Source organism: Somniosus microcephalus, chromosome 9 (assembly GCF_052327205.1).
Source record: "Somniosus microcephalus isolate GS21.2 chromosome 9, FLI_Smic_1.0, whole genome shotgun sequence".
Lineage (NCBI taxonomy): Eukaryota > Metazoa > Chordata > Chondrichthyes > Squaliformes > Somniosidae > Somniosus > Somniosus microcephalus.
The window spans coordinates 32774120-32800400 of record NC_140995.1 but is presented as its reverse complement, the minus strand read 5'-3'; the positions used below and the strand labels follow the sequence as shown (position 1 = coordinate 32800400).

General features: G+C 41.5%; 2 protein-coding genes across 6 annotated transcripts in view; one reads left to right on the top strand and one right to left on the bottom strand.

Moving 5' to 3' along the window:
* LOC147112325 (chorion-specific transcription factor GCMa-like) overlaps positions 1-7628 on the top strand; it is a 31680-nt gene extending 24052 nt beyond the window's left edge. Inside the window, exons 4-5 of the mRNA XM_085996472.1 lie at positions 3706-3828; positions 5901-7628. Coding sequence (XP_085852598.1) covers positions 3706-3828; positions 5901-6494 — 717 coding nt within the window. The 3' untranslated portion in view covers positions 6495-7628. The remainder of the gene's footprint in view (positions 1-3705; positions 3829-5900) is intronic.
* A 1518-nt stretch (positions 7629-9146) lies between these two features.
* The window catches only part of fbxo9 (F-box protein 9), a 94122-nt gene continuing 76987 nt past the window's right edge, over positions 9147-26281 (bottom strand). For 4 of the 5 annotated variants that reach the window (XM_085996466.1, XM_085996467.1, XM_085996469.1 and 1 more), the window contains 4 exons: positions 20329-20424; positions 17908-18007; positions 15957-16114; positions 9147-9833 (listed from right to left, as the gene is read on the bottom strand). In XM_085996466.1, coding sequence (XP_085852592.1) covers positions 9725-9833; positions 15957-16114; positions 17908-18007; positions 20329-20424 — 463 coding nt within the window. In that variant the 3' untranslated portion in view covers positions 9147-9724. The remainder of the gene's footprint in view (positions 9834-15956; positions 16115-17907; positions 18008-20328; positions 20425-26281) is intronic. The other variant, XM_085996470.1, reaches the window with a different exon arrangement.

Genomic DNA, 26281 nt, shown 5'->3' with positions numbered 1-26281 from the left:
AAAAAGTATAAGGACCTTCCAATTTACAACCTTTGCTCACCATAATAACTCTGACTGACCTCAGTATTTAGAGCAGACTTGGTGGTCTTACAGGGACAAGTCACTTTAAACACAATTCCAACTTCACAGCAGAATAATACATCGCACAATATGGGATAATGGTTTGTCTTACTGGGAGCAACACCACACTTTGGGATTTGCTATTACAGTTCCCACTGCTTACAGCAATTTGCTCGCTATATACGGTGGACGGTAAAACCACAATAGGTTGTAGCAATGAAACAGCATGTCTTGGTCAAACGGAACCAACAGCACATCCATACTGAAAATCTCATCTGGCCATCAGGACATATTTGCATAAGAACACAAGAAATAGGAGCAGGAGCAGGCCATTTGGCCCCTCGAACCTGCTCCGCCATTTAATGAGATCATGGCTGATCTGATCTTGGCCTCAACTCCACTTTCCCGCCCGTTCCCCATAACCCTCGACTCCCCTGTTGCTCAAAAATCTGTCTATCTCAACCTTGAATATATTCAATGACTCAGCTTCCACAGCTCTCTGGGGTAAAAAATTCCAAAGATTCACAACCCTCAGAGAAGAAATTCCTCCTCATCTCCGTCTTAAATGGGCGATCCCTTATTCTGAAACTATGCTCCCTCGTTCTCGATTTCCCCACGAGGGGAAACATCCTCTCAGCATCTACCCTGTCCAACCCCCTCAGAATCTTATGTTTCAAATAAGATCACCTCTCATTCTTCTAAACTCCAATGAGTATAGGCTCAACCTGCTCAACCTTTTCTCATAAAACAACCCTTCCATCCCAGGAATCAACCTAGTGAACCTTCTCTGAACTGCCTCCAATGCAAGTATATCCCTCCTTAAATAAGGGGACCAAAACTGTATGCAGTACTCTAGGTGTGGTCTCACCAGCACCCTGTACAGTTGTAGCAAGACTTCTAAATTTCGCGGGAGGCATTGGCGGTGCAGCGCCCGGGCGCTAGTTGATTTGCGCCCCGTTAGTGCCCTCTTAGAGCGCTAATGGGAGGCACAAAGCAACCAAATGTTCCCCCCTTTATGTCCTCCTCACAACTTGCTTTCCCAGCTATCTTTGTATCATCAGCAAATTTGGCAACAGTACACTCGGTCCCTTCATCCAAGTCATTAATATAGATTGAAAATAGTTGAGGCCCCAGCACTGATCCCTGTGGCACCCCACTAGTTACAGATTGCCATCCTGAAAATGACCCATTTATCCCGACTCTCTGTTTTCTGTTAGTTAGCCAATTCTCTATCCATGCTAATATATTACCCCCAACACCATGAGCTCTTATCTTATGCAGTAACCTTTTATGTGGCACCTTGTTGAATGCCTTTTGGAAATCCAAGTACACTACATCAACTGGTTCCCCTTCATCAACCCTGCTCATTACCTCCTCAAAGAACTCTAATAAATTTGTCAAACACAATTTCACATGCAGATTTTAAAAAAAATTGTGTTTGATGCAGTATGCCGGAGGTCTCCATTTTCCAACCGCCTCTCAATTGTTAGCAGTTGTCACCAAACAATACCAATGCTAAGAATCTCTTCACTAAGGTAATCGCACTTGAACAAGGTGTGAACAGCTGATTGAAGCTGCTTGAAGACCTGACTTTGCCTGAAATCAGCAGAGCTCTTGAAATCCCTAAATACAGATCAACAAAGTGTGAAGAATTTATTGAACTGTCTGAAATAGCTGGCACCCTTAATGTTATAAGTGGCATCGTGGTAATGGACTCTTATGGTACTGGCAAACGGTTAGCTCTAATTACCTGATATAGGCGGCTGCCTGTGATAAGTGTGGACACTAAGTGGTGCGGACTGTACAAATAAAATAGTAAATGTCAAAAGAAATTCAGTGTGAATAAGTCCTAAATATATAGACCACCACCACCAAATAAGTAATGGTTGGTATTTTATCAGAGCTACTCCCACTGTTTGCACATGTAATTTCTGGTGAACTTACGGTGGCAGAGCAGGAACACCTGTCAAAATTCCTGGCCATTGTTTTAAATTTTATTCATTATAGGATGAAGTATGTTTAATCAATATAGCTCATTAGACAGAAAATAGTAGGATCAAGCCCCTCTCTGGGATTTGATTACAAAATCTAGGATGATACTCCAGCAGGATACTGAGGGAGTGCTGCAATCTTGGAGATGTCATCCTTTGGATGTGATATTAAACTGAGGCCTCATTTGTCTGTTCCAAAGGGATGTTAAAGAGCCCGTGGCACTACTCGAAGAGTAGGAATATTTAGTAGTGTTCTGGACATCATCCTTCTCTTAACCAACACCATCAAAACTTATTAACTGGCTATTTATTTTTTTACTGTTTGTAAGATCTCGCTATGCTCAAAATGGATTGCCATATTTGCGTACACAAGTAATTAATTATACATGACGTTCTTTGAAACTTTTGTGAGATGTCCTTTTTAATGAAGAACTTCATTCACCCCTTTAATTGGTTATCATTAGTGGCAGAATTGCTATTAGATGGTTATAGTAGACTTATCTGTACATACCTGATTTGTCCAGTATGTCCGATGTAACTCAACAAATCAATTTTAACAGACTAACATTGGATACAGTGCATGCCATTTAATGCAATATAGTACAAGAGGGGTTATTGGTTTGGGTCAGGTAGGTTTGGAGGTATAGAGACAGGTTGGGTCTTCAGTGGTGCAGGCCAAATGTGGCATCATAGAATGGCCTTTGCACAATAAAGGTTTCCCCATCCTTGAATTCTACAATTAGAAGCTTTTCAGGGGATCCTGGTTGGTCAGGAAAAATTAGTTACATTCCTAGTATTTTGTAATAATCAAAAAATTAGGATAGTCCAGAACATTTCATGCTCAGGAAACAAAAGTTTATGATATTCCTTAATTCCTCATATTCTAGCTTTAAGGATGCTTAGTTCCATATGGAAAATGCAAGCTCCTAAGGCTCAAAGTCAACAGAACAAATTGCCAGTTCAAGATGATTCCTTTCACTCAAAAATTGGCCCCTCCCCCATAGTTATAAACTAGATTAGGCGTTGTAGCCCTGTATATCTGTAGTACTTGCACTGGTATTTGTAGTATTTAGATGGTTGGTTCTTCAAAATAACTTGTTGAGAGACAACATGGACAAGGGTCCATTGAGTTCTGTTTCTGAGCTTCTGCTTTCAATTTTGAGAAATCTCAGTCAAAGCTCCTGAAATTGAAAGATGCCTATTTTTGGACAACTTTGGAAACCAGTTCCCTGTCAACAACACATTTTTCCATTCTTCAGTTAGTCTAATTGCAGAAACCATCTTTGCGATAGATTCAAAACTCAAAGAAACATTCTGGGGCAGGTAGGAGGTCTTCATGGTTTTATTCAATTTTGGGTCTATGTTTTGTAATTTGTCTTGGAGGATATTAGGGCCTAAATCTAGTTTGTCTGACAATATCCACAATGAAAGATTAATAATCGTAATGTAATAATTTCAAGTTCATCAAGTGATAATATAGAGCTGCTGATCAAGACACAACTGTTGTATGTAATATAACCAGATAGTACCTCAGATATTGCATCTGAAAGTGCTCTGGCAATTGAAACTAAGTTCATAGGAATAACATCTAAAATACAGCCTTTTGTCCAATGCTGTTGCATATTCTTATGCCCTAAATTTCTTTACTCGACAGGCCAAAGGTGTACACGATCACCCCAGACCAGAGACAAAGACAGAAGCTGAAGCAAGGAGGTCAATCAACAAAAAAAGACCATATGCTGGAAATGGTTGCTATAAAGACAAAAGGGAACTGGAGGTATAGTGCACATTGCTTTTAATTGTTCCATACAAGTGGTGTGGGAAACTGTGGAGGCAGTTTAAGTAGGATATTTTGATGCCAACAAAGAGTAAGATAAATATAACCAACTTTGTTTCATGAGTGAAGAAACTGTGATCGAGTCATTCTCACTTGAGGCAGTGGTTTAAAGTTACTAGCTTTTATTGGGCTTCAAAGTCTCTGGCCATCACATTTGGTAGCCTGCCAAAAAATGTAATAACTAACTCAATCAAAACATTCAATGCATAGGAAGGAAAGCACTAGTCCAATCCCAATCATCAGAACAGCAACATGTATCACATTAAAATGCATCCTATATCAAAAGGGACTTGGGTTATAAAATTAATAGCATAAAGCATTCATTTTACAGCTAACAAAGAAACATTGAACTAGCAGTGTTTGAACAACACTAAAATTGCACATAATTAGGCTCAGCCTGAAGGAGCAGCTAGGAAGATGAAATGAGAAGCAAAGTTTGTGATGGGAATTTACCATGATGGCTTCAGTCTTTCCAATATTAAGTTGGAGAAAGTTCTTGCAGATCTGTGATTTGAAGTCATATTAGTTGGATAGTGCAGTTGCAGTCCCGGAGTTGAGACTACTGGTGGAGAGTTAAGAGTTGGCCGTTATCAGCACACACGATGAAGCTGACTCCATGCCTATGAATTATGCTGGTGACCGGCAGTATGAACACAAGGAAAGCGTGGTCCAAGACTGGAATCCCGAGCCACGTAAATGTTACTATATTGGGTGGCAGGAAAAACACCCCTGAGAAGTAATATTTTCTAAGTCATTCCTCCATTGTTGCCTAAAGTGTTAAAATGGGTTGCCTCTTTATTTCCTGCAAAAGAATCACTGTTCTTTTTGTGGATTTTGTCTTTTTCAAATATTGTATAATAAATGTCACATTCTCTTGCCTCCTGAACACCCCCCCCCCCCCCCAAACGTTTGAAGAGCAAGCATCTTGCATCTTTTGAACTGTGGATGCTGGAAATGTTCATTGCTGCTGTTCTTGGTTAAATCTTACTGCTCATGGTGTGATGTGCATTTCAGGGTAGGATACATTTGAGATTACATTGTGCCTTTCTTGTATGTTTTAATGCTAGGTTCTGCCATGATTTTAATGCCTACTTTATTGATTCTGGGCATGTATAGTACAACTATTAATATGGGTTTTTTCCCTTAAGGATTGTATATGTTGCATATTATATCAGGTAAGGTTTTATTATATCTATGGCATATTGACAATGGAAATGGGTAAGGAGGTGATGCCTTTCTGAGACATCAAATACCATACAACTCTTAATTCTACATGAGTTATGGAATCAAACTAATCAGTGTTCGTTCATCTTAAGCAGAGTTTGGACTGTCCGCTCCTTCGCAATCATTGCCTACTTCCACCTCTAACATCACCTGCCTTCACCCCTACCTCAGCCCATTTGCCACTGAAGTCTTCATCCATGCTTTTTTGTCACCTCCAAACTGGATTATTCCAATGCTCTTCTAGCCAGACTCTCATATCCCATCCTTCATAAACTTGAACTCAGCCAAAACTTTGCTGTCTGTATTCTATCCCATATCAAGTCTCAATTGCCCATCACCTCCATCCTTGCTGACATATTAATTTTCAGTCCCAACTCAAATGTTAAATTTTCATCCTCATGCTGCAATCCCTTCATGGCCTCTCTCCCTCCCTCCCTTTCTTTGTAACCTCCTCCAAGTCCAACAACACTCCCCACCCGCACAAGTCTCTATTCTTCTGACTCTGGCCTTTTATGCATCCTCCCTCCCTTCGGCTTCCCAAGCCACACGCTCTGGAAATCCCTCCCAAAACCTTCTGCCTCTCCACCTTCCTCTCCTTCTAAGACCCTTCTTAAAATCTACCTTTTTAACCAGGTTTTTCATTGCCTCTCCCAATATCTCCCTTCTTTGGCTCTGTGAAGCAGTTTGGGAAGTTCTTTTACATGAAAGATGCTACATAAATGCAAGTTGTCATTGTTCTAAATTGTATGCCAGATTGTTAATTATTAAACAACATTTTATTTGTTCAGCCGATAACAGGTGCAATTGAACGTGAAGGATCTCAGCCAGCATTTACCTCTAATTCAAAAAGTATTTTGTCCAATCTCTATGTAAATGGAAACCTGGAAGAATGTGTAGCAGTTGAGAACATCTCTGGTAATCCATGTCTACCATATACGAATAGGCATGACCTTGGAAAGCCCACCTACCTTTATGATCCGCATTGCGAAATGGATATTAGCAGATTCTATGGTAGATGCACACAATTTAGTGGAGGGTGCCATAATCCTGGGAATTATAGTGGCCCCGGAGCAAACTGCAATACAAATTTTGAGTGTGGAGAGTATCCCAACTGGAATAAAATTACATTGGGAAAGACTGCTTACAGCAACTCTTTTATTAGATATTCTCAAGGTTCTTCAGATCCTTGCAATGAAGCTGCCAGTCCCAAGAACTTCAGAGACCCAACACAGAATGCACAAACTTCAATAAACAACATGAACAAAACCATGTACCAGACCTCTAAGCCCAACTTGGATGAATATAGTGATTATCTATATGATGCTATGTTCCTGCAAAATCAGAACAGCACTTATGTTCCTGCTGCCATTTATCCAGTTTAGGGTCTCTTCAGAGACAATCATCAACTGCTATAGAAAATGTGGAGGGCAGAAACGTATTGATTCTTAACTAAAACATCTATGAACTGAAAAATATTTAACATTCCAACCATCTGTTTTTACATCAACTCTAGCATAAAATACACTTAAATGCTATTTAAAGAAAAACAAAAAAAGTGACTATCAAATATGGGCTCAATCTTGCCAACATTTCTGCTCTAGATTTTATGGTAAATATTGGGTGAAATTATATCAGCTTCATATGAAAGACTATTGAAAACAGTAACTCAATAGGAGCTTGAGAACTATGGTATGTAGCATGTCTGCAGTGTATCAACAATGATTGGATTGGAGTTTTTGCTGGTACCCTGTATGACATTCTGCAGCATATTTTGTGAAACACATCATTAACATTGACAAACGTGTTATGATCAAATTTCTATGAAATTTAGTACAATATTACAAATATAACCTTGACTCCTTCAGTTCATTAATGTATATAAACTGCGACGATATTCATCTACACATGAAAATAAATGGCTAACATTTGTTACTTCTACATGGGATGTACGGTGCAACTGTTTCCTACTTTTCAGACAAGTTACTGTAGAATTAAACTAATTATAGTGCATTAATAGCTTGTTTTGTGCAGAAGGTAAAGTGCTAAATCAAGCCTTTGCATGGTTGATATTCAAAAAGCTAAAGAATCAAGAGTACATATCTATCCCTATCTGAATGTTCTCTATATAGAAACCCAATAAATATTTGGAAAATTGTATTCCCAGAGTATGTGTGAAAGGGTGCCCTTTGGGGTAATTCTTTACTGGGGTCACAAGTGCTCTTATCATTACACCTGACCCATGTTATGTTTGAATACAAGGGTCATTTTTGATTGCCAGAGACAGCAAAAATAGACAGGCCAGTCTTTTAAATTTTCCACCTTAATAAGAGGGAGATATATCACTTTTTAAAAAAATGTTTGCCTCTGTGCCTTTTTTTGATTACAAGTACTTTGCTTTGTGTAGTTTTATTACATCACTTAATTTTGAATTTTATTGTATTTTATGAAAATGTTATTAAATGTCAGTGTCAGCCTGAAAATAGTTAGTGATGCCATTAAAAATATCTACATGGATAAAGTTATACGTGTTGTGTTACTAGCTGAACACCATCAAGTAAAGCTTTGTTTTAAAATATATTCTAAAGTTCCTGCTGAATTTAACCTTAGTTAGGGCCAGAGTTCATACTGGTTTCCTTTTACCTTTAGTTTGTTGCAACATGCTGCCACTTATTCTAAATTAATGAAGGTGGTTTTGTTTTGTTTTAATCAAAACTGTACAGTCCAAAATGTAAAATAGCTGTTGTTAGATGCTTATTAAATAGCATAACGATAGCAATAAGAGAACAAGCTCCTCGAGTGCCAGTCTGACCATTTACTAAGCCAATGCCACATTATTCATCAGAAGCACGGCAACAATAATTCTGGAGAGCAGTGAATGGCATACTGTTCTGGATTCAAACTGATCAGACGAAAATTTCTTCTCCGTCAACCTCAAAAGGCCAGAAGTATTGGCAGTCTCAATCCAATTTTTAGTGGACATATATTTACAGCATAAAAATGCCACAATTTGGCATTAATTGGAAATCTTGCTCAGAAAAAAACACCAGATTGCAGAAATGCTGAAAACTCACCTGTAAGGTGAGCTGGTCAGTGCTGGCGGCCTTGAATTTGAAAGACTGATGTTGCTCCTGTATTCTGAGGAAAAAGGGTTTTCTTGATACCAAGTGCCTCAATTTGCTGGGTAAGACTTGGTCAAGGTCAATTTATATAACCCTAAGTTTGATACTCAACCTACAGTGAACAAGACAGTGCAAACCTTTCTGAATACAGCTCTATATTAGTTTGATGCTAAAAGCTTAATGAGCTTTTCAGACATGGAATATCTGGGCTTTCAGGATTTGTGCATGTAACTCCGCTTCAGACGCTCATTTGCAGTACACAAAGGGTTTACGCCATGTAGTCCTGAAGGCTAATCTTCCAGCATTCGCATTATGCTCCATTGGAGAGGTTCAGTGAGTTTTCACAATTCTCAAATTTATGGCTGGCACAAAGGCAATGGAGGAGTAGGTCATGTCTGTCAGTAGTTGGAAAGACCTTCAACTGCACTGAAAACACTTGAGGATTGGTGTAAGCAAGGCCAAAACTTCAAAGAGACAACACTTGAAGAATTTAAGGGCACAGAAATGCAACTGATAACAGAACTCTGCACCTGTACTACTGAAAAATCCTTAATTCAAAACTTGCATGGGCTATAAAACAATAAACCTGAATAAAAGTAAGAATTTAAATAAGAAAAAAAAATCCCATGAACCCTTTCCCTCAAAGAGGCAATGTTGATATTTTGAGTGCATAAATGGGAATCATGTAATCTACCACGATGCTAAATTCTTAAATGTACTTTTATTCCTGTGAATTGCCTCATTAGATTGACTTGGCCAATCCACGCCTCTAGTATGTGGGGATTCAGCAAATAATGAAAGATTTTGGATCTTAACTAAGAAAAACTCAGATGTAGATTGTCCAGCACCATATTTAAAATGCCACAAGCTTAGTACTGTAGTATAGAGAGAGCATTCAATAAAGAAACAGCAGAGTGAACTGGAAGAAGACATTTATTTATCTCATTATCCAAACATAATTTCAATTTAAGTAAATAATAAAAAACATCTCTAAATCCATTAAAGCTTTGAAGTCAGAAGACATGAAGAGACAATGACTATTTTCCTGCAAAGTCACAGATAACATGAATAATTTCATTTGTAGTAAAAACGAGACATTTCACCGAAGGTTACATTCTGGTAACCCAGTGTAAAAATTCTGATAGTACCAATATATTGTCGGTAAAATTGAAACAATGCCTGCAATGATAACAGCCTCAAGATTTATATTTAAACGGCCCAAGCCTAATTATAGACCTCTGAAATTTCTTTATGCATATCACTTACAGACATCAATCTGTGACACAACATAATGAAACTGATTGAGATTTCAGACCTATTTTTCTTGCAAGGTCCCCAGCACTTTAGAAAAAATGTACTGATTCAGCAATATCCTATACAAACTCTGAAAGCAACTCCCTCTTATAGAGTTAACGTCATTCCGCTCATGCAAAAGGTAGAAGATAAAAGTGCTTTGCCATGAATCTAAACCTAAACTGACAAATTGGATCAAATTAAAGAGGAGTTTCAGCAAACGCTGTAAAGCTCTTCACACGAGCAAAGAACAAGGGTGTGTACATTTTATCGATGTCAAATGTGGTAACAGCAGTCTCACCAGTTGACCTAAAAAAATAATTTTAAAAGTTAGACCTATTTTGCAAGTTCTATTGTAAAAGCAGAATGTCCTTATTGTCCTGAAAATTATTGATGAAATTATTACAACATGAAGACAGGACATCTTTAAATGAGCAACAAAGGTCACTGGTTACAGGAGCTTGCAGCTCTATTGCCGATTTGGTAGCTATTAAGACTTAGAAAAGATTTCAATGGCATTTCTGTCATGAATATCCATAGTGCTCATTTCAGTCTTTAAACCAATAGTTAGTACAGATACACTAATAATCCTTCTGACTGCAGAGGCTTCCATCACAGTTTTCTGTTTTAACAGTTTTCACCTTCCAATGTTCTTGGCGAGTAGGCCAACAAGTACTTCAATCATTTGAATGATAGTTTGGATGAGCAGCTCATTCTCTTTTTTTTTAAAAAACACTGATTGTGGTAAACTTAAGGCATGCAGCAAATAATGTAGCAGTAAGTGTAAAGGACACATGGTACAGTAAAAGAATGGTTTGTCATGCAATTTTACTAAATGGTAAACAAAAATAAATGGTTACATGTATTACGAACACAAAAGTTCTTACATTATTATATCACAAAAGGAAATAAATGTCAACAGCTAACTAAGGAACAGAGCACCAACAGATTATAAACCATTTGTATCATGTTCAGAGAAAATATGTAACTGGAATATTGTTCAAACAAAATAAGTTATCTGGAATGTACCAATTAGTCAGCAACTGCTATTTTGACATCTTATATACAAAACCTTTTAAAAGTCCATACTGTATTGCATAAAAAAATCTCAATGTGGTTTTCTTGAAAATTAATTTGCAGTCTGTGCTTTCTTGCACCAGTGTACTTGTAGTTTTCAAACTCTGGGTGCAATCACACTGACCCTGCAGTTATAGTGCAAATGCAGCCTGAATCTGGAGTTAGGGCTTGACCGGACACTGAAGTGAAGAGGAGCAAGGCTAGCACTCAGCTTCATTTCAGTCAGTTTGTACAGGTAGAATGTCCCGAATCCGGCAACCTCGGGACCGAGGCCGAGCCGGTTTTGGGGTTTTTCCGGACTTCGGAACATGTTTCTGATGTCCGAAGTCCGGAAACGCCTGAGCCCGGGTTGCGATATTGCTGGACTTCAGACATCAGAAACACGTGCCGAGTCCGGAAATGCCTGGGCTCAGGTTCTGGTTTTTGGTAAGCCTCCCTCAGGGTGCCTGGATTCCAGAATATTTTACGGATTCCGGACCCCTGCCACCAATCGTCCCGGAGTCCGGATTCCGAAACATTCTGGAACTCCGGATTTGGGACGCTCAACCTGTACTTGTATAGTGCACAAGTTTAGTGTCCATGCCAAGCCGCATCATCTTTACACTGACTCTGAACTTGTAGTGTGATGCGCTTCTGAAATCAAAGCCCCGCTCACACCCGAAACCCCTTGGCCAAAGTCACAAATGATATCCTGAGACTGTGACAATGGTGCATTTTCCATCCTGATCTCCCATGACATCTTCCCTGCTTGACAAAGCCACCCATGCCATCCTCTGTTCCACAGCTCCATGGGGCTGCTTTTGCCTGACTTCTACCTGTCCCAGTGCATCCAGCTCATCTTCAGAAATGACTTCTCTTCCTGCTCCAAATGATTGATTCTTATTGGAGTTCCCAGATGATTGATTCTTGCACCCACCACCCCCACCTCGCTCATCCACGCACTTCCCTGTGGTGACATTTGCGGAGTCACCTTCCACATGTATGCTGATGACACCCAACTCTACATGACATCTCTCAACCACACATTTGCCTCTGTGCTGTCTCAAGGGTTGTAATTGCTGGATTGTTATCTGTGCCACTTGCTGAATGGGTTAGTAAAAGAAAGATTAAGGTGGTCATCGCATGGCTGAAAGAGGGCAGGAATTACATTCTTGAGGCATTGGAGCGATTTCTGGGACAGGAGAAAGCTATACCGATGGAATGGACTTCACCTGAACCAAGAGATTAAAAAAAAGCAGTGGGGGAAGATTTAAACATACAGGAAACTGTGTGTTATCCGGAGGCTAACTGTCCAGAATGCTTGAGCCACCGGCAAAAATCAGGAGCCGTTTTCTTAAGGTTTTTTTCTTTCTCGTTGCTTTTTTCCTCAACAGTCAAGCTCTGCTGAAGCTGTTGCTAAGCTACAGAGACGCTTGGACTGTTTAGAAGCACAGGGTTTGTTGACAGATATGGAGCTCAAAAGCTTCCGTATCTTTCAACATTGGCGCTGGAGTGTCCGGCAGTTTTGAGGGAACGGCAACAGCTCGGTCCCGTCGGTGCCGGATAGCACAAAGTTTCCTGTAGTATGGCAGGGGCTTGGGGAAAGTCTCAGTGTGATATTATTGATGGGGAATAGGATTAATTAAGCTATTGGAATAGAAGTAAAAGGATTAGCTAAAATAATTAGTAAGAAAATAAGATCAGTGAAAAGGAAAGTATTTGAGCTAGTGAGATAAAAACATTGTTGTAGAAGGGCAAGGCATATCAAAAAATTAAATGAGGAAACCAGAAATCAGAAAATGGGTCAATGCTCTAAAAAAAAACTGAAGTCAGGGTTGAGTGGTATGTATGTGAACGCAAGTATTCAAAACATAATTGGAGTGTTGGAATCATTAACAAATATAGTAGTTGTAACAGAGAAGTGGCTGAAGTTTGGATAAGATTAGTAACTTAGTGTTCCTGGTCATAACATTTTCAGGAGAGATAGAGGATAAAAAGGGAGTGTATAATGGCAGTGTTACTGGATTCTATCACAGTGTTAGAACTTAAGAATGTCCTGTGGGGATGCATTAAGACAGAATCCAAATGGAGACAGTTAAGAAATAAGACAGGAAATGGTGTATTTCTTGGTGCGCATTATAGGCCACTAAACAGTGGGGCCAAAATAGAGGTGGTGATCTTCAGTTACTTCAGAGGGATATGCAAGAAAAGCAAGGCAATAATATTGGGCGATTTAAATGATCCCATGGTGAACTGGAATAAAAGTAATGCCTCTAGTCAAAGTGGAGAACACATCCAGGACTGGTGCACTGTCGGAGGTGTCATCTTCTCGGATGAGGCATTAAAACGAGGCCCCATCTGCTCTCTCGGGTGGATGCAAAAGATCCCATGGCACAATTTCGAAGAGGAGCAGGGAAGTTATCCCCGGTGTCCTGGCCAATCTTTATCCCTCAATCAACATCACCAAAACAGATTATCTGGTTGTTATCACATTGCTGTTTGTGGGAGCTTGCTGTGCGCAAATTGCCTGCCACGTTTCCTACATTACAACAGTGACTCCACTTCAATAAGTACTTCATTGGCTGTAAAGCGCTTTGGGAATGTCTGCTGGTCGTGAAAGGCGCTATATAAATGCAAGTCTTTCTTTCCTTTTTTACTTCCTAGGTGAGTGTATTTCTAGCCCAACAAGGAAAGAAGCATTGCTTCATTTAGTTCTAGGAAATGAAGTGGGGCAAATAACTGATGAGAGTAAGAAAACATTTGGAAAATAGCAACATCAAAGTTAGGTTCAATGTAAGAATAGAAAAGTACAATGAACAGGGAAAGTTGCTGGACTGAAAAAGGTAAAGTTCAGCAAGACAAAAAGGAATCTGGCTCAAATTAACTGGGCAGACCATTTTAGCAAGCAGATCAACAAATAAGCAATGGCAAATCTTTAAATGTGAGATGCATAGAGTGCAAAAGGCTAGGAGACAACTTGGAGGTTTTAAAAACTTTGAAGGGATAGAGTGAATAAGGAAAGGCTATTTCCTCTGGAGTTATTGATGAGGAGTCATCAATTTAAAATCATCACTAAGACAGGGAGGAGACATATTAGAAGAATTTTACTTACACAGGGCTGTTAGAGCATGCAGTGCTTTTCCACATGGAGTGGTTGAGGCAGTGACCACTGGGGGAAAAAAAATGGCCTGAATTTTGCAGTCAACGGCGAAGAAACAACGCTCGCCGTTCACTTTGCTGACAGCTGCCCACAGAGTTTTGAGCAGAGACTTGCGGTCATCAGCCGTCTGATCCAGCGCAGCGCCCTCTACAGGGGAGCTGTGGCATCTAAGCAGGTCAAGCAATAGTGAGGCTCTTCAACTAATCAGATTGAAGAATCCTCACTGAGACATGCAGGGCTGGATTTTGATACCGGAGGCGTGCAGGAGGCGGGACTACAACTTTTGGGGTTGTAGTCCCGCCTCCATCGAGTTGTGGCCAACCCACGCGATTTTCACTTGATTGACCTTGTTGAGCCCACCCAGCGGGATCAGCAGGCCAATTAAGGGCCACCCGGCAACAGGTGACGTCACAGATTGACATTTCATCTGTCACGAGCTTTTGACAGATGAAATATCAGCGTTTGACAGCTCTTTGAAGCTGTCAAACACTGACAATCTGTACACTAAGTTAATTCCTTCCTCTCAGGCTGATTTAGAGATCTCTCCAGAACAGAAAGCTGAATGTTGCAACTTTTGCCAGCTCGCGGCCATTCTGCTTTCTGTGCCGGTGAGATGAGGGACTCCCAAGACCTGAAGGAAGGCTGTAAAGGTAAGTAAAGCTTATTTAAACACTTCAGAAAGACCAAACTCACTTACCTCTGCACTCATGCACACATGACTCACCTGAACACTGACATCTCGAACTCTCCAAGCCCTTCAGCCCGACGGTCCGCCTCGCTAACTTGGCGTGGTTTGGAGCCGTCGGGAATCCCACACTTCAGGGATAAAAATAGGGATTAGGCTAAAAACTGCCTGTTAACTACCTGTTAACAGGCAGTTAATTGGCACTAATCCCCTTCCCACCTCGGGGAGGCAGCTCCCAGCATAGGTCAGGTATCCGCCTCCTTTGAAACTGGCATGGAGGCGGGTTGGGTTCGTGCCCCCCGATTTCGCGATTTTAACCTCCCTCACGCCTCCAATCCCGCCTCAACGGCCCAATGAAAATCCTGCCCGCAGAGTCTAAACCAGGAAGTATAAATTAGATTTAAATCATGTCCAGAAAGCAAAATAAAGATTGGGAAAGAAAAATGGGATTAAGAGATTTTAATAATAATTTTTTTTCCCAATACTAATTAAATTCTGAAGGAATGAGACTCCACACTTGTAAAATAAAATTTTCAGGGCCAGAGAGGTTGCTTGGCAGTAATTATGACTTAACACGCCATTAAAAATTCACTTACACCTGAATGCACCAACTTTTTCTGGCGTGTTTAGTGGATAACTAGTGGGCAAGTACAGCAACTTCACACCCCTGCAGTGATTTCTGATTTTTGACGAAGGCCGAGTCTATCCATGAGGTACTGCTGCAGTGCAGCCTGAGGAGAAGCAACTTCTGGATTTCCGCATTTAATTGTGCATGTGCATACTCTGGAAATTGCTGTCCGATTTACTCCATAATATTTACTCCATAATAACAGCGCTGTTAGCCTCACCAGATTACAGTGCATCTTTTGGAAAAAGCAGCATTTTATAATGCTGGCTTCTCATACTGTTATTGTCCAGTGACTCCTGCTGTGAGGTACAGGAAACTTTCGTTTAAACGGCAGTTAAATATCCGGAACGCTCTATCCACCGGCAAAATTCAGGAGTCGGTTCAGATAACTTTTTTTACTTTTAGTTATTTTTTTTTACTCATTTCTGGCTGTGCAAGCGTCTAGCTGAAGCAGTTGCTAAGCTACAGAGACGCTTGCAAGCTGAGCCGATTGTTTTGAAGCTGTTGAGGGTTTGTTGCTTTAGATGGAGCTCAGAAGCTCCGTATCTTTTAACTATAGCGCTCGGTTCTCCGGCAGTTTTGATGGGCCGGCACCAGCTCGGTCCCGTCCGTGCCGGATACCAGAAAGTTTCCTGTACACAACTCTGGGTGACAGGTAAGGAAACGATCATGTCTTTGCCTCCTCAACCTATTGTCGAATAGACTACCAACTGTCTAGGTGCGCACATGAAGAATGAACGCTTAATGGAAGGCAACTGACTGCATGGAATCACACCCCAGAAAGAATCAAAAGAGAGGAAAAACTCAGTTTAAGTTTCTCAGTGGTGAACATCTGGGAATATCCATGTTAATGATTAGTATAAAATTGTATCAATTACTACAACAGCACACTCTGATACTCACTTATAGGTAATCAGGCATGAGTGATGAAGCCAGACTAGCTTGTTAAATCGCTGTCGCCCACTGGAAGAAAGTTGTAATCCCACATGAAAACTGTGCTCAGTCTCAGGAGTAGAAGCAGGAGCACGTCGGTAATATCTGTATTTCTGATAATCTGGCGCCTTCGGTTTCAAAACAAAAGGAACAAATCACAGGTTTTTTTTTTAAAAGTTAGCACATCCTCCTAAATAGGAGAGAAATGCTGATTGATATTTGCCTTTTTTTTTTAACTATTAGGAATTCCTGACAGCATATTTACAATAGTTAGAATAATGTAAATATAAAAAATTATCATTAACACTTGTAATGATATAAACTTAACAGGAATACAATGTAATACACTAATATTTTATCTCTCTTCCTGGGCTGGGAGTTTCCTCGAAGCTGCTCCAGCTCAGTCACTGTAACTTCACCAGAAGTGCAGCAGAAACCACATTTTCTTCGCACCGCTGAGGATGTTATGGCAGCAGGGAATGAGCTGCTCAGAGGAAATTCCTAGTCTTAGGCCGCGATTTTGCCAGCGCTCAGAGGGCGGGTTGAGGCGGGTCAGGGGTTAAATTCATTTTGATTGATGGTTCCGATCCTGCTGTCAACCTGCCTCCAAACAGCTTTCCCAAGTGTCGGGTCCCCGATTTGCGAATGGACCCGACACCTAGCGGCGGGAAACAGATTAAAGGCAATTACCTGCCTATTAACAGGTACTTGCCAGTAGTTTACAGACTGTTTTTGGATTTTGCCGCTTCTGGTTCGGGTTTCCCGACATCCGGACAGCACGCCAGGTAAGTGTGGCGTGTTGTGAGTCTGCTGTAATGTTTGTGGAATGATGCCAGCTGCAGAAGTGGTGTGAAAGAACCAATGTTGCACATGGTGAGTTTCAGAGCAAAGAAAATATTGGGTACTGCATTTTTAAAACATTTACAGATTTCTTTAGCTTACCAGTTTTTAAATCCATTTCCAGTGCCACCTCATTGGGAGAACCGCTCTCACCAGTGACAGATCGCTTCTGTCACCTCACCTGCCATTTATTCCAGCGTATGGAGGGAGTCATTGGAGAGCCTGGGTGCAATGATTGTCAGTGTTTTCAGCACCTCAATGCTGTCAAATACTCAAAAATCAAAATAAAATTGTGCGTGACCCCTTTAAGGAAACCGGCAGATGACGCATCATCAAATGATGTCATCAGACCCACTTCCTGTTAATTGGTTGGTGACTTAACAAGGCCAATCAAGGCAAAAATCATGTCTGTGGACCGGATGTAGCTGGGGGCGGTACTGGAAGCTGGAAACCACCTGACCCAAACTCAACCCACCTCCAGTAATAAAATCGCGGCCTTAGTCTCTATTTTGCGAGCTGGCTCTTTATTAATATTTTCAAAAGTAATATCCAACTAGTAGTCACAGTTAGGTTGGTCAGCCTGAAGATATTCCAGATCCAATGGTTTGATTCCCTATTCGTGTCGTTATCACCATATAGCTAATCTGACCAATGAAGACACTTCTAGGTACAGAAAGCTCAAGATTTGGAATATCAAGGCCGACTTTCCTAACCTGACAATGAGGACAACTGCAGCCCAACTGTTCCAACAGACACCAGCTAAATTAACACAGAATAAGGATTGAATTTGGGACCTTAGTCTTTAGTGAGTACCACATCACACAGAACACTCACCCACTGAACCATTGTGTTAGTTGTTTAATGTGTGTCTGCATCAACTTTTAACAAAATTCCCAAACTAATGAGTAATTACTCTTTTTCTTTGAGTACTTTCTAATCATTGCATAACTTAATGGTTTGAGAAACAATCAATTTTTAAAGAAAATTTATGCCACATCCATCGATTTCTAAATAAAATAATTTCCTGTTGCTTATGTGTAGAGTGCTGCAATCTCCAGTCCTGCAGCCGTCCAGTACCTACCTCCTCCTTCTTCTTCCTCTTAGCCAGAACAACAAATACTTTGGTTTGGTTATCTGTTTCTTGTGAGAGACGATAATGACCAAAGAGGACAGCATCCATTCTAAGGTGAAGCAGAAAGAACGTCCTTGAATGATCCGCCAAAAAAATTCCATGAGACTAATTCAACAAATCATGGCAGGTCAAATAAAACTAATGCATGTGACTTTCCAACTATTGCTTTTATTATAGCTGCACATCTTGATGTTTCCTTGTGTCGCCTCTGGTTCTTTTGCCAATCACCTTAAATCTGTGTCTTCTGGTTACTGACCCTTCTGTCACTGGAAACAGTTTCTCCTTATTTACTCTATCAAAACCCTTCATAATTTTGAACACCTGTATTAAATATCCCCTTAACCTTCTCTGCTCTAAGGACAACAACCCCAGCTTCTCTCGGCTCTCCACATAACTGAAGTCCCACATTCCTGATACAGGAAACTTTGTGATATCCGGCACCGACGGGACCGAGCTGTTGCCGTCCCATCAAAGCTGCCGGACAAACCAGCGCTAATGTTAAAACATACGGAGTTTTTGAGCTCCATATCTAGCAACAAACCCTGTTGCTTAGCAACAGCTTCTAAACAGTCGGCCGTAGCTTGCAAGCGTATCTGTAGCTAAGCAACAGCTTTAGCTAGACCTTGCAGAGCCTGACTGGTGAAAAAAAAGCAACGAAAAGAAAAAAAACTTACTGAACCGACTCCTGAATTTTGCTGGTGGATCGAGCATTCCGGACAGTTAACCTCCGGATAAACCAAAGTTTCCTGTACTATTCTAGTATGTCTCCTCTGCACCTTCCCCAAGGCCATATCAGCCTTCCTAAAGTGTGCTGCCCAGAATTGGACACAATACTCCAGCTGGAGCCTAACCTGTGATTTAGAAATGTTTAGCATAACTCCCTTGCTTTTGCTCTCTATGCCTCTATTTATAAAGCCAAGGATCCCGTATGCTTTTTTTAACAGCCTTCTCAACTTGTCCTGCCATCGTCAAAGATTTGTATACGTACACCCCCAGGTCTCTCGGTCACTGCACCCGCTTGAAAATTGTGCCATTTAGTTTACATTGCCTCTCCTCATTCTTCCTACCAAAATGCATCACTCCACATTTCTCTGCGTTAAATTTCATCTGTCATGTGTGTGCCCATTTCACCAGTCTGCCTATGTCCTCCTGAAGTCTGTTAATATCCTCCTCACTGTTTACTACATTTCCAAGTTTCGTATCACCTGCAAACTTTGAAATTATGCCCTGTAAACCTAAGTCCAGGTCATTAATATATATCAAAAAGAGCAGCGGTCCTAATACTGATCCCTGGGGAACCCCACTGTACACTTCCCTCCAGTGTGAAAAATAGCCATTCACCACTACTCTCTGCTTTCTGTCCCTTAGCTAATTTCGTATCTATGCAGCCACTGCCCCTTTAATCCCATGAGCTTCAATTTTACTAACAAGTTTATTATGTGGTACTGTATCAAACGCCTTTTGAAAGTCCATATATATAGGAACAGGAGTAGGCCATTCAGCCCCTCAATAGTAGCACAAACCCCGCCGCACTCATGGAATTTTAGACATGTGTGCCTCTCTACCTCCACCCTGAATATATGTTTGTCCCAGCAATCCTCTCCTGCCTACCTCAACATATATTCAGATTGGTAACACTGCAGAATATATCTCAGGATGACTCCCTCCCAGGTAATCTATTTTTCAGCCCCAGATGGCATTCTTGGATAAGCACCAGCCCCCCCCCCCCCCACCCTCTGGGCAATATGCTCTGCAATTTTCTTTTTGACAGTCTGCCAGATCCAGCAGCCACCCCACCCCCTTTAATAGATTAAGTCTTTCTGTAGCGGACAGAAATTTCATGGCCTGCCTGCTCCTCCAATCGCTGTCTCCTTCCCATTCTGTTTGGCACATCCTCCTTCTCTCCCCTCATCTCGCCCTCCATCCCATTCCTTTCACCCCCTCTTCCCATTCTTCCTCCTCCCTCTTCCAACTCCTCCCTCTAACCCTGGTTGAGCTGAGTAATGGACTAGGTCTTGCCTGCCTGCCACACCACAGAAAATTAAGTAGTACATTATTAAACGTCTTCTACATAGCGCGTACCTCCTACAAGTGTCACTCTTTCCCCATCACTCGGTTGATTTGATAGAACAGATTTTGACCTGATGCTACAATTGTGCATAACACCCCTATTTGTTATAACAGTGCATCCTCTTACTCACCGTGAACAATGTCACGGGACACTTGATAGATCTGATACACAGTGTGCATGGAATTAACAGTGCAATGTGAACATCAGCTGTCTTACAATATAGGTTGCAAATATTAGCATCCCTTTAGAATACATGGCATGGTTGATCTCTGAACTTGTGAATACCTCCTGATCATTACCTTGGAGACCTGACGGATAAACGGGGGACTATGGATTGAGGATCCTCTGGCGTGGTCAGCATTATTACCTGACCATCTGGGAAGAATCGCAGATATCTGGTTATATGAAAAATATCAAACAAGAATCAATAACTGCAAATCCTGTACTCACACCAGGCATGTGTATATTGCAAACTGAAGATAGATGCATTCTTTAATGGAAAAACGTACAACACTGTTTGGGCTGTATCTTAGAATTTCCCATTTCAACTTTCATTTGCATGATAGGCGGAACTTTTAAGCTGATCCTGCATTGGTCTTAAAACAATAAGGCCTAGAAATTCACTATGGCCCCGCCAGCTGGCTAGCGCCCAAAAGTTAGTGCTGGGCGGGAAGCCTATAGCGATCGTCAGATATTCATTGTTAGCGCCCCAATTCGGAACCGGGCGCTATACCAGGGTGTGCCCGCCTCCGCTTGGGGCGCTGACACTGAATATCAGCGCTCTTGGCGCCGCTGCGCCAGCCGCTGCGGAGCGGCAGGCTGCGGTACTGCAGGCCTCCTCCTTCTCTTAAGGGGGAGCTGCCTGCAACGGGGAGATCGCCGCTGGATAGTGCCGGCAAATGAGCCCGGCACCACGGAGAAGTGCCGGGCTCGCGGAAAGCAGCCGGCAATGCCGCGGGGGTGGGGTGGGGGGGTGGAGGAGGCCGGGGAAGGAGGTGCGGGCAGGCGGCCGCCGAAAAAGCGGCCGGCCGCACCTTCCGCTTTAAAACGCCCCACTAAGGCAGCAGGACGGCCCCGTTTTCTGGTCGCTGTTTGCGGCCGCTTCGGAGGAGGCGGCCGCAACTAAATATGGGGATCGGGCTGGTTTCGGGGCGGAACCGGGGCACTGCGCACACCAATGACGTCATCGGTGCCGGCGCAGCGCTAACGGCTACCGCCGCCAATACCGCTGCGCTGAATATCTGCGCACTCATTTCTGGCGCAAAATCACTCTTTAGGCGTTAACTGGGCGCAAAGCTGGCAGCGCCTTAATGAATTTCTAGGCCTAACTGTCATGAGGTGCTATTTATGAAATTTAACACGTGGATCAAAACTCAAGTATAAAATAAGCACGACTCATAACAACATAAGACGTAGGAGCAGGAGTAGGTCATTTGGCCCCTCGAGCCTGCTCCACCATTCAATAAGATCATGGCTGATCTGATCTTGGCCTCAACTCCACTTCCCTGCCTGCTCCCCATAACCCTTGACTCCCTTACTATTCAAAAATCTGTCAATCTCCATCTTAAATATATTCAATGACCCAGCCTCCACTCCTCCTCATTTCTGTTTTAAATGGGTGCCCCCTTATTCTGAAATTATGCCCCCTAGTTCTAGATTCCCCCACGAGGGGAAACATCTTCTCTGCATCTACCCTGTCAAGCCCCTTCAGAATCTTATATGTTTCAATAATATCCCCTCTCATTCTTCTAAACTCCAATGAGTATAGGCCCAACCTGCTCAACCTTTCTTCATAAGACAACCCCATCATCTCAGGAATTAACCTCGTGAACCTTCTCTGAACTGCCTCCAATGCAAGTATATCCTTCCTTAAATAAGGAGACCAAAACTGTACGCAGTACTCTAGGTGTGGTCTCACCAACGCCCTGTACAGTTGTGACAGGACTTCCTTACTTTTATACTCCATTCCCTTTGCAATAAAGGCCAATACTCTATTTGCCTTCCTAATTACTTGCTGTACCTGCATGATAACTTTTTGTGATTCATGTACAAGGACCCCCAGATCCCTCTGTACATTAACGGGCAGCACGGTGGCATAGTGGTTAGCACTGTTGCCTCACAGCGCCAGAGACCCGGGTTCGAATCCGGCCTCGGGCGACTGTCTGTGTGGAGTTTGCACATTCTCCCCGTGTTTGCGTGGGTTTCCTCCGGGTGCTCCGGTTTCCTCCCACAGTCCAAAGATGTGCGGGTTAGGTTGATTGGCTATGATAAATTGACCCTTAGTGTTAGGGGGATTAAATACGTGGGGTTACGGGGAATAGGGTGGGATATGTGTTGGTGTAGGGGTTACGGGGATCGGGTGGGATATGTGTCGGTGCAGGCTCGATGGGCCGAAATGGCCTCTATCTGCACTGTGGGGTTTCTGTGATTCCTGTATTATGATTTTCTAAATGTCCTGCTACCATTTCCTTAATGATGGACTCCAGCATTTTCCCAATGACAGATGTTAGACTAACTGGTCGATAGTTGTTTGCTTTCTGTCTCCCTCCTTTCTTAAATAGGGGTGTTACATTTGCGGTTTTCCAGTCCGCCGGGACCTCTCCAGGATCCAGGGAATTTTGGTAGATTAGAACCAATGCATCCACTATCTCTGCAGCCACCTCTTTTAAGACTCTAGGATGCACGCCATCGGGTCCAGGGGACTTGTCCACCTTTAGTCCCATTAGTTTGCCTAGTACTTTTTCTCTAGTGGTAATTTTAAGTTCCCCCCCACACCCCAATAGCCCCTTGATTATCCATTATTGGGATGCTTTTAGTGTCTTCTACCGTGAAGACCGAAACAAAATATTTGTTCAAAGTCTCTGCCATTTCCGTTTCCCATTATTAATTCCCCAGACTCATCCTCTAGGGGACCAATGTTTACTTTAGCTACTCTCTTCCTTTTCATATACCTGTAGAAGCTCTTACTGTCTGTTTTTACATTTATTGTTAGCTTACTCTCATAAGCTATCTTTTTGCTCTATCATTTTTTTTAGTCGTCCTTTGCTGGTTTTTAAAAATGTCCCAATCCTCTGGCCTTCCACTATTCTTCGCAACATTGTATGCCTTTGTTTTCAATTTGATACCATCCTTTACTTCCTTAGTTAGCCACGGATGGTTCATCCTTCTCTTAGTCTTTCTTTCTCACTGGAACAAAAGTGCCTACACAAAAACATTTTTGAGACATTTGTTCAAATAAATGTTGAAAAAATGATTGTGAACACACTGAACTACATACTGAAAATTCATGAATTCAAAATCTACTCAAAGATTCTTAGAATCACACAAAAATAAGAGGAAAATAATGGGATTGCCGAGTTAGAGAAAACCAGTCAAAACAGAATAAAAACAAAAGAACTACTGTGCTCAAATAATTATCTCCATATAAGATTATTTTAAGTAATTTTAATAACTGAAGTCCCTCATCCCTGGTACCATTCTGGTAAATCTCTGCATCCTCTCAAGGCATTCACACACTTGCAACCTCTGGCTGATCCAGTGAAATGACTCTCAGTGGGTTGGCCAATTTCACAGGTTTTTAGCTCACACGTTGAAAGGATGAATCAATCAGTGCTATAGTAACAAAAGCTAATTAAATGCAAAACCACAAGTTAAAATTTAAAACATAGCCATTCTGTTTGCCTTACTGTTCTTTTGCCCATTCTCTCTTTCTCCTATTTTAAAAGATATAAAATGATTCCCCCTACTTTTCTCCCAAGAATCCTGAAAAAAATCCATAATCTATGTATAAAGACATCCTCATCAGTCACCATAATTCTGATTTTCAATTTTATACCTCATTTATCTTTTATACCTTTGTTTTCCTTCACTTCCTCACCCATAAAGCACCACCTACTACACTTCAAAAGTAATTATTTAGCTGTGAAACACTTTGGGAAATGCTGGGCTTTATAAAAATAGGCAGAGAGTACAAAAGCAAATAAGTTACTCCAAAACCTTATAAATCATTGGTTAGACCTCAGCTGGAGTGTTGTGTCCCGTTCTGGGCACCACATTATAGGAAAGATGTGAATGCCTTGAAGAGGGTGCAGAGGATATTTACCAGAATGGTACCAGGGATGAAGGACTTCAATTATGTGGAGAAACTGGAATTGTTCTCCTTAGAGCAGAGAAGGTTAATGGGAGATTCAATAGAGGTGTTCAAGATTATGAAGGGTTTTGATAGAGTAAATAAGGAGAAACTGTTTCCACTGGCAGGAGGGTCGATAACCAGAGGACACAGATTTAAGGTAATTGGCAAAAGAATTAGGTGGGAAATTAGATTATTTTTTATGCAGCAAGCTGTTATTTTCTGGAATGCAGAATTCTGAAAAGGTGATGGAAGCATATTCAATAGTAATTTTCAAAAGACAATTGGATATATACTTGATAAATTTGCAGGTCTGTGGGGAAACAGCAGGGGAGTGGGACTAATTGGATAGATCTTTCAAAGAGCCAGACAGGCACACTGGGCCAAATGGCCTCCTTCTGTACTTTAAGATTCAATGAATTTGAGCTTTGAAAGGTTAAAAACCAGCTCCAAAAGCTTTTTTTTGATATAGCCAATTAAAAGCCAAAAGAGGAAGGTCACACAAGAGATCAATCAGTCGATCAGTGACGCATTTTTTCAAATCAAATGAAAAGGGGCTGCTGAAGACAGCAAACTCTGACCCATGGAAGAAGTGTGCGCCTGAACAAATAATGTTGCCCCTGAGGTACTAGGTATTAAACCCAATGCAGTTCACCTTTAAAAGGATCATTTTATTTCAGCGGTTTTTTTTAAATTTTAAACTTTGCAGTCAGAACACTACATTTGGTTAACCTGCAGCTCTCTTCTCTCCGGTGCCCAGTTCCCCAATCCCCTCTCTCCAGCCTACTGATCGCTCTGTGTGGTCAGCAGTGACAGGATGTGGAACAGTGTGTGTGTATTAAAATCAAATTTTCTGCTCTCTGCAGAACTGTGGTGACTGAAGAGAGATCCGATAGGTGGGCCATAGATTTCTTCCATGATTTTTGGATGGAATTATGAAAATCATGTAAGTGGGCTGCTTTTTGAAATATTAGACAGCCAAACAGAGATAGAAACATAGCCAAAAATATAGGTAACCAATGAGAAATAAGAAAACTGACTTAACAACTCAGTAACCTAGTTAATCATTAACTCAATGTACATGACACACAGGTCATTTTATTATAAAGATACATACATACACACAGTATACACACTCAGCATTAGAAAAGAGAACTGCCTTCATCTCGCTCACTGTTAGCGACCTCCAACTCTCCAAGCCACTACCAGACAGAAAAGATGGTGAAACGAGGATGCCTGTGCCCGATGATGGACTTCCAGATTGTACTCGGAAAGTAGGAAGGCCAGTGCTGAGGCAGGGACAGTAGGTATCTAGGGCCTGACAGTAGGGAACCTAGCAGTGTGGGAGCACTCAGAGCTGGTAGATGGGTCTGGAGGAAGCCACAGGCATCAACCCAGACTGACAATTTAAAGCATGGCGGTGGAGAAGTTGAAGAACCTGAAGTTGGGGCTTATGGCTTAATTGCTTGGGGTTGTTGGCATTGCTGTGTTCCACTAGAGCTCTCCGCTTTCATATGCTGCAGACCAAGACCAAAAAAATAAGCTATTGCCTGTATGTTATTTACTGCTGCAGGTACAAGGCAGCCTGCCAAGAGAGGAAACAATGAAGTCTAACTCTGCATTGTGCAGGTTGCAGCAGGCCACGCACAGGGTGGGGGGTAGGTGGATTGTAGTTGTTGGAGCAATTGTAGAAGATGGAATGAATGTCGTCAATTTTTGGGCGAATGATTGAATTTTTGTGTGTGTGATTATGTTCGAAGTGCTATTTTTAGGCATCTACAGTGGAATGCATGGAAAACTGCCATGCAGCTGTACCTGGGAGAAAATTCTTTTTGGCTGAAATGAAAATGGAGTTTGTTTCTTTCTAAAGTGATTTGGGAGGTATTTTTGTGAGGGGAATAAAGATTTTTTTCAATACGATTGATGAAATAAAATAAGAAAAAAAACTAATTTGAAAGAATGACTTACTGGAGTAAAAAAAAGGACAACACACACCTATCCAATGAGAACAAAGACAACTGGCAGACAATCGCAAGACAGCTACCACAGACAAAACTATTAGATAGATTTATGTAACTGCATGTTTGGTACTGCATACAGGATTCTTGGCTAAACTTAGTGAA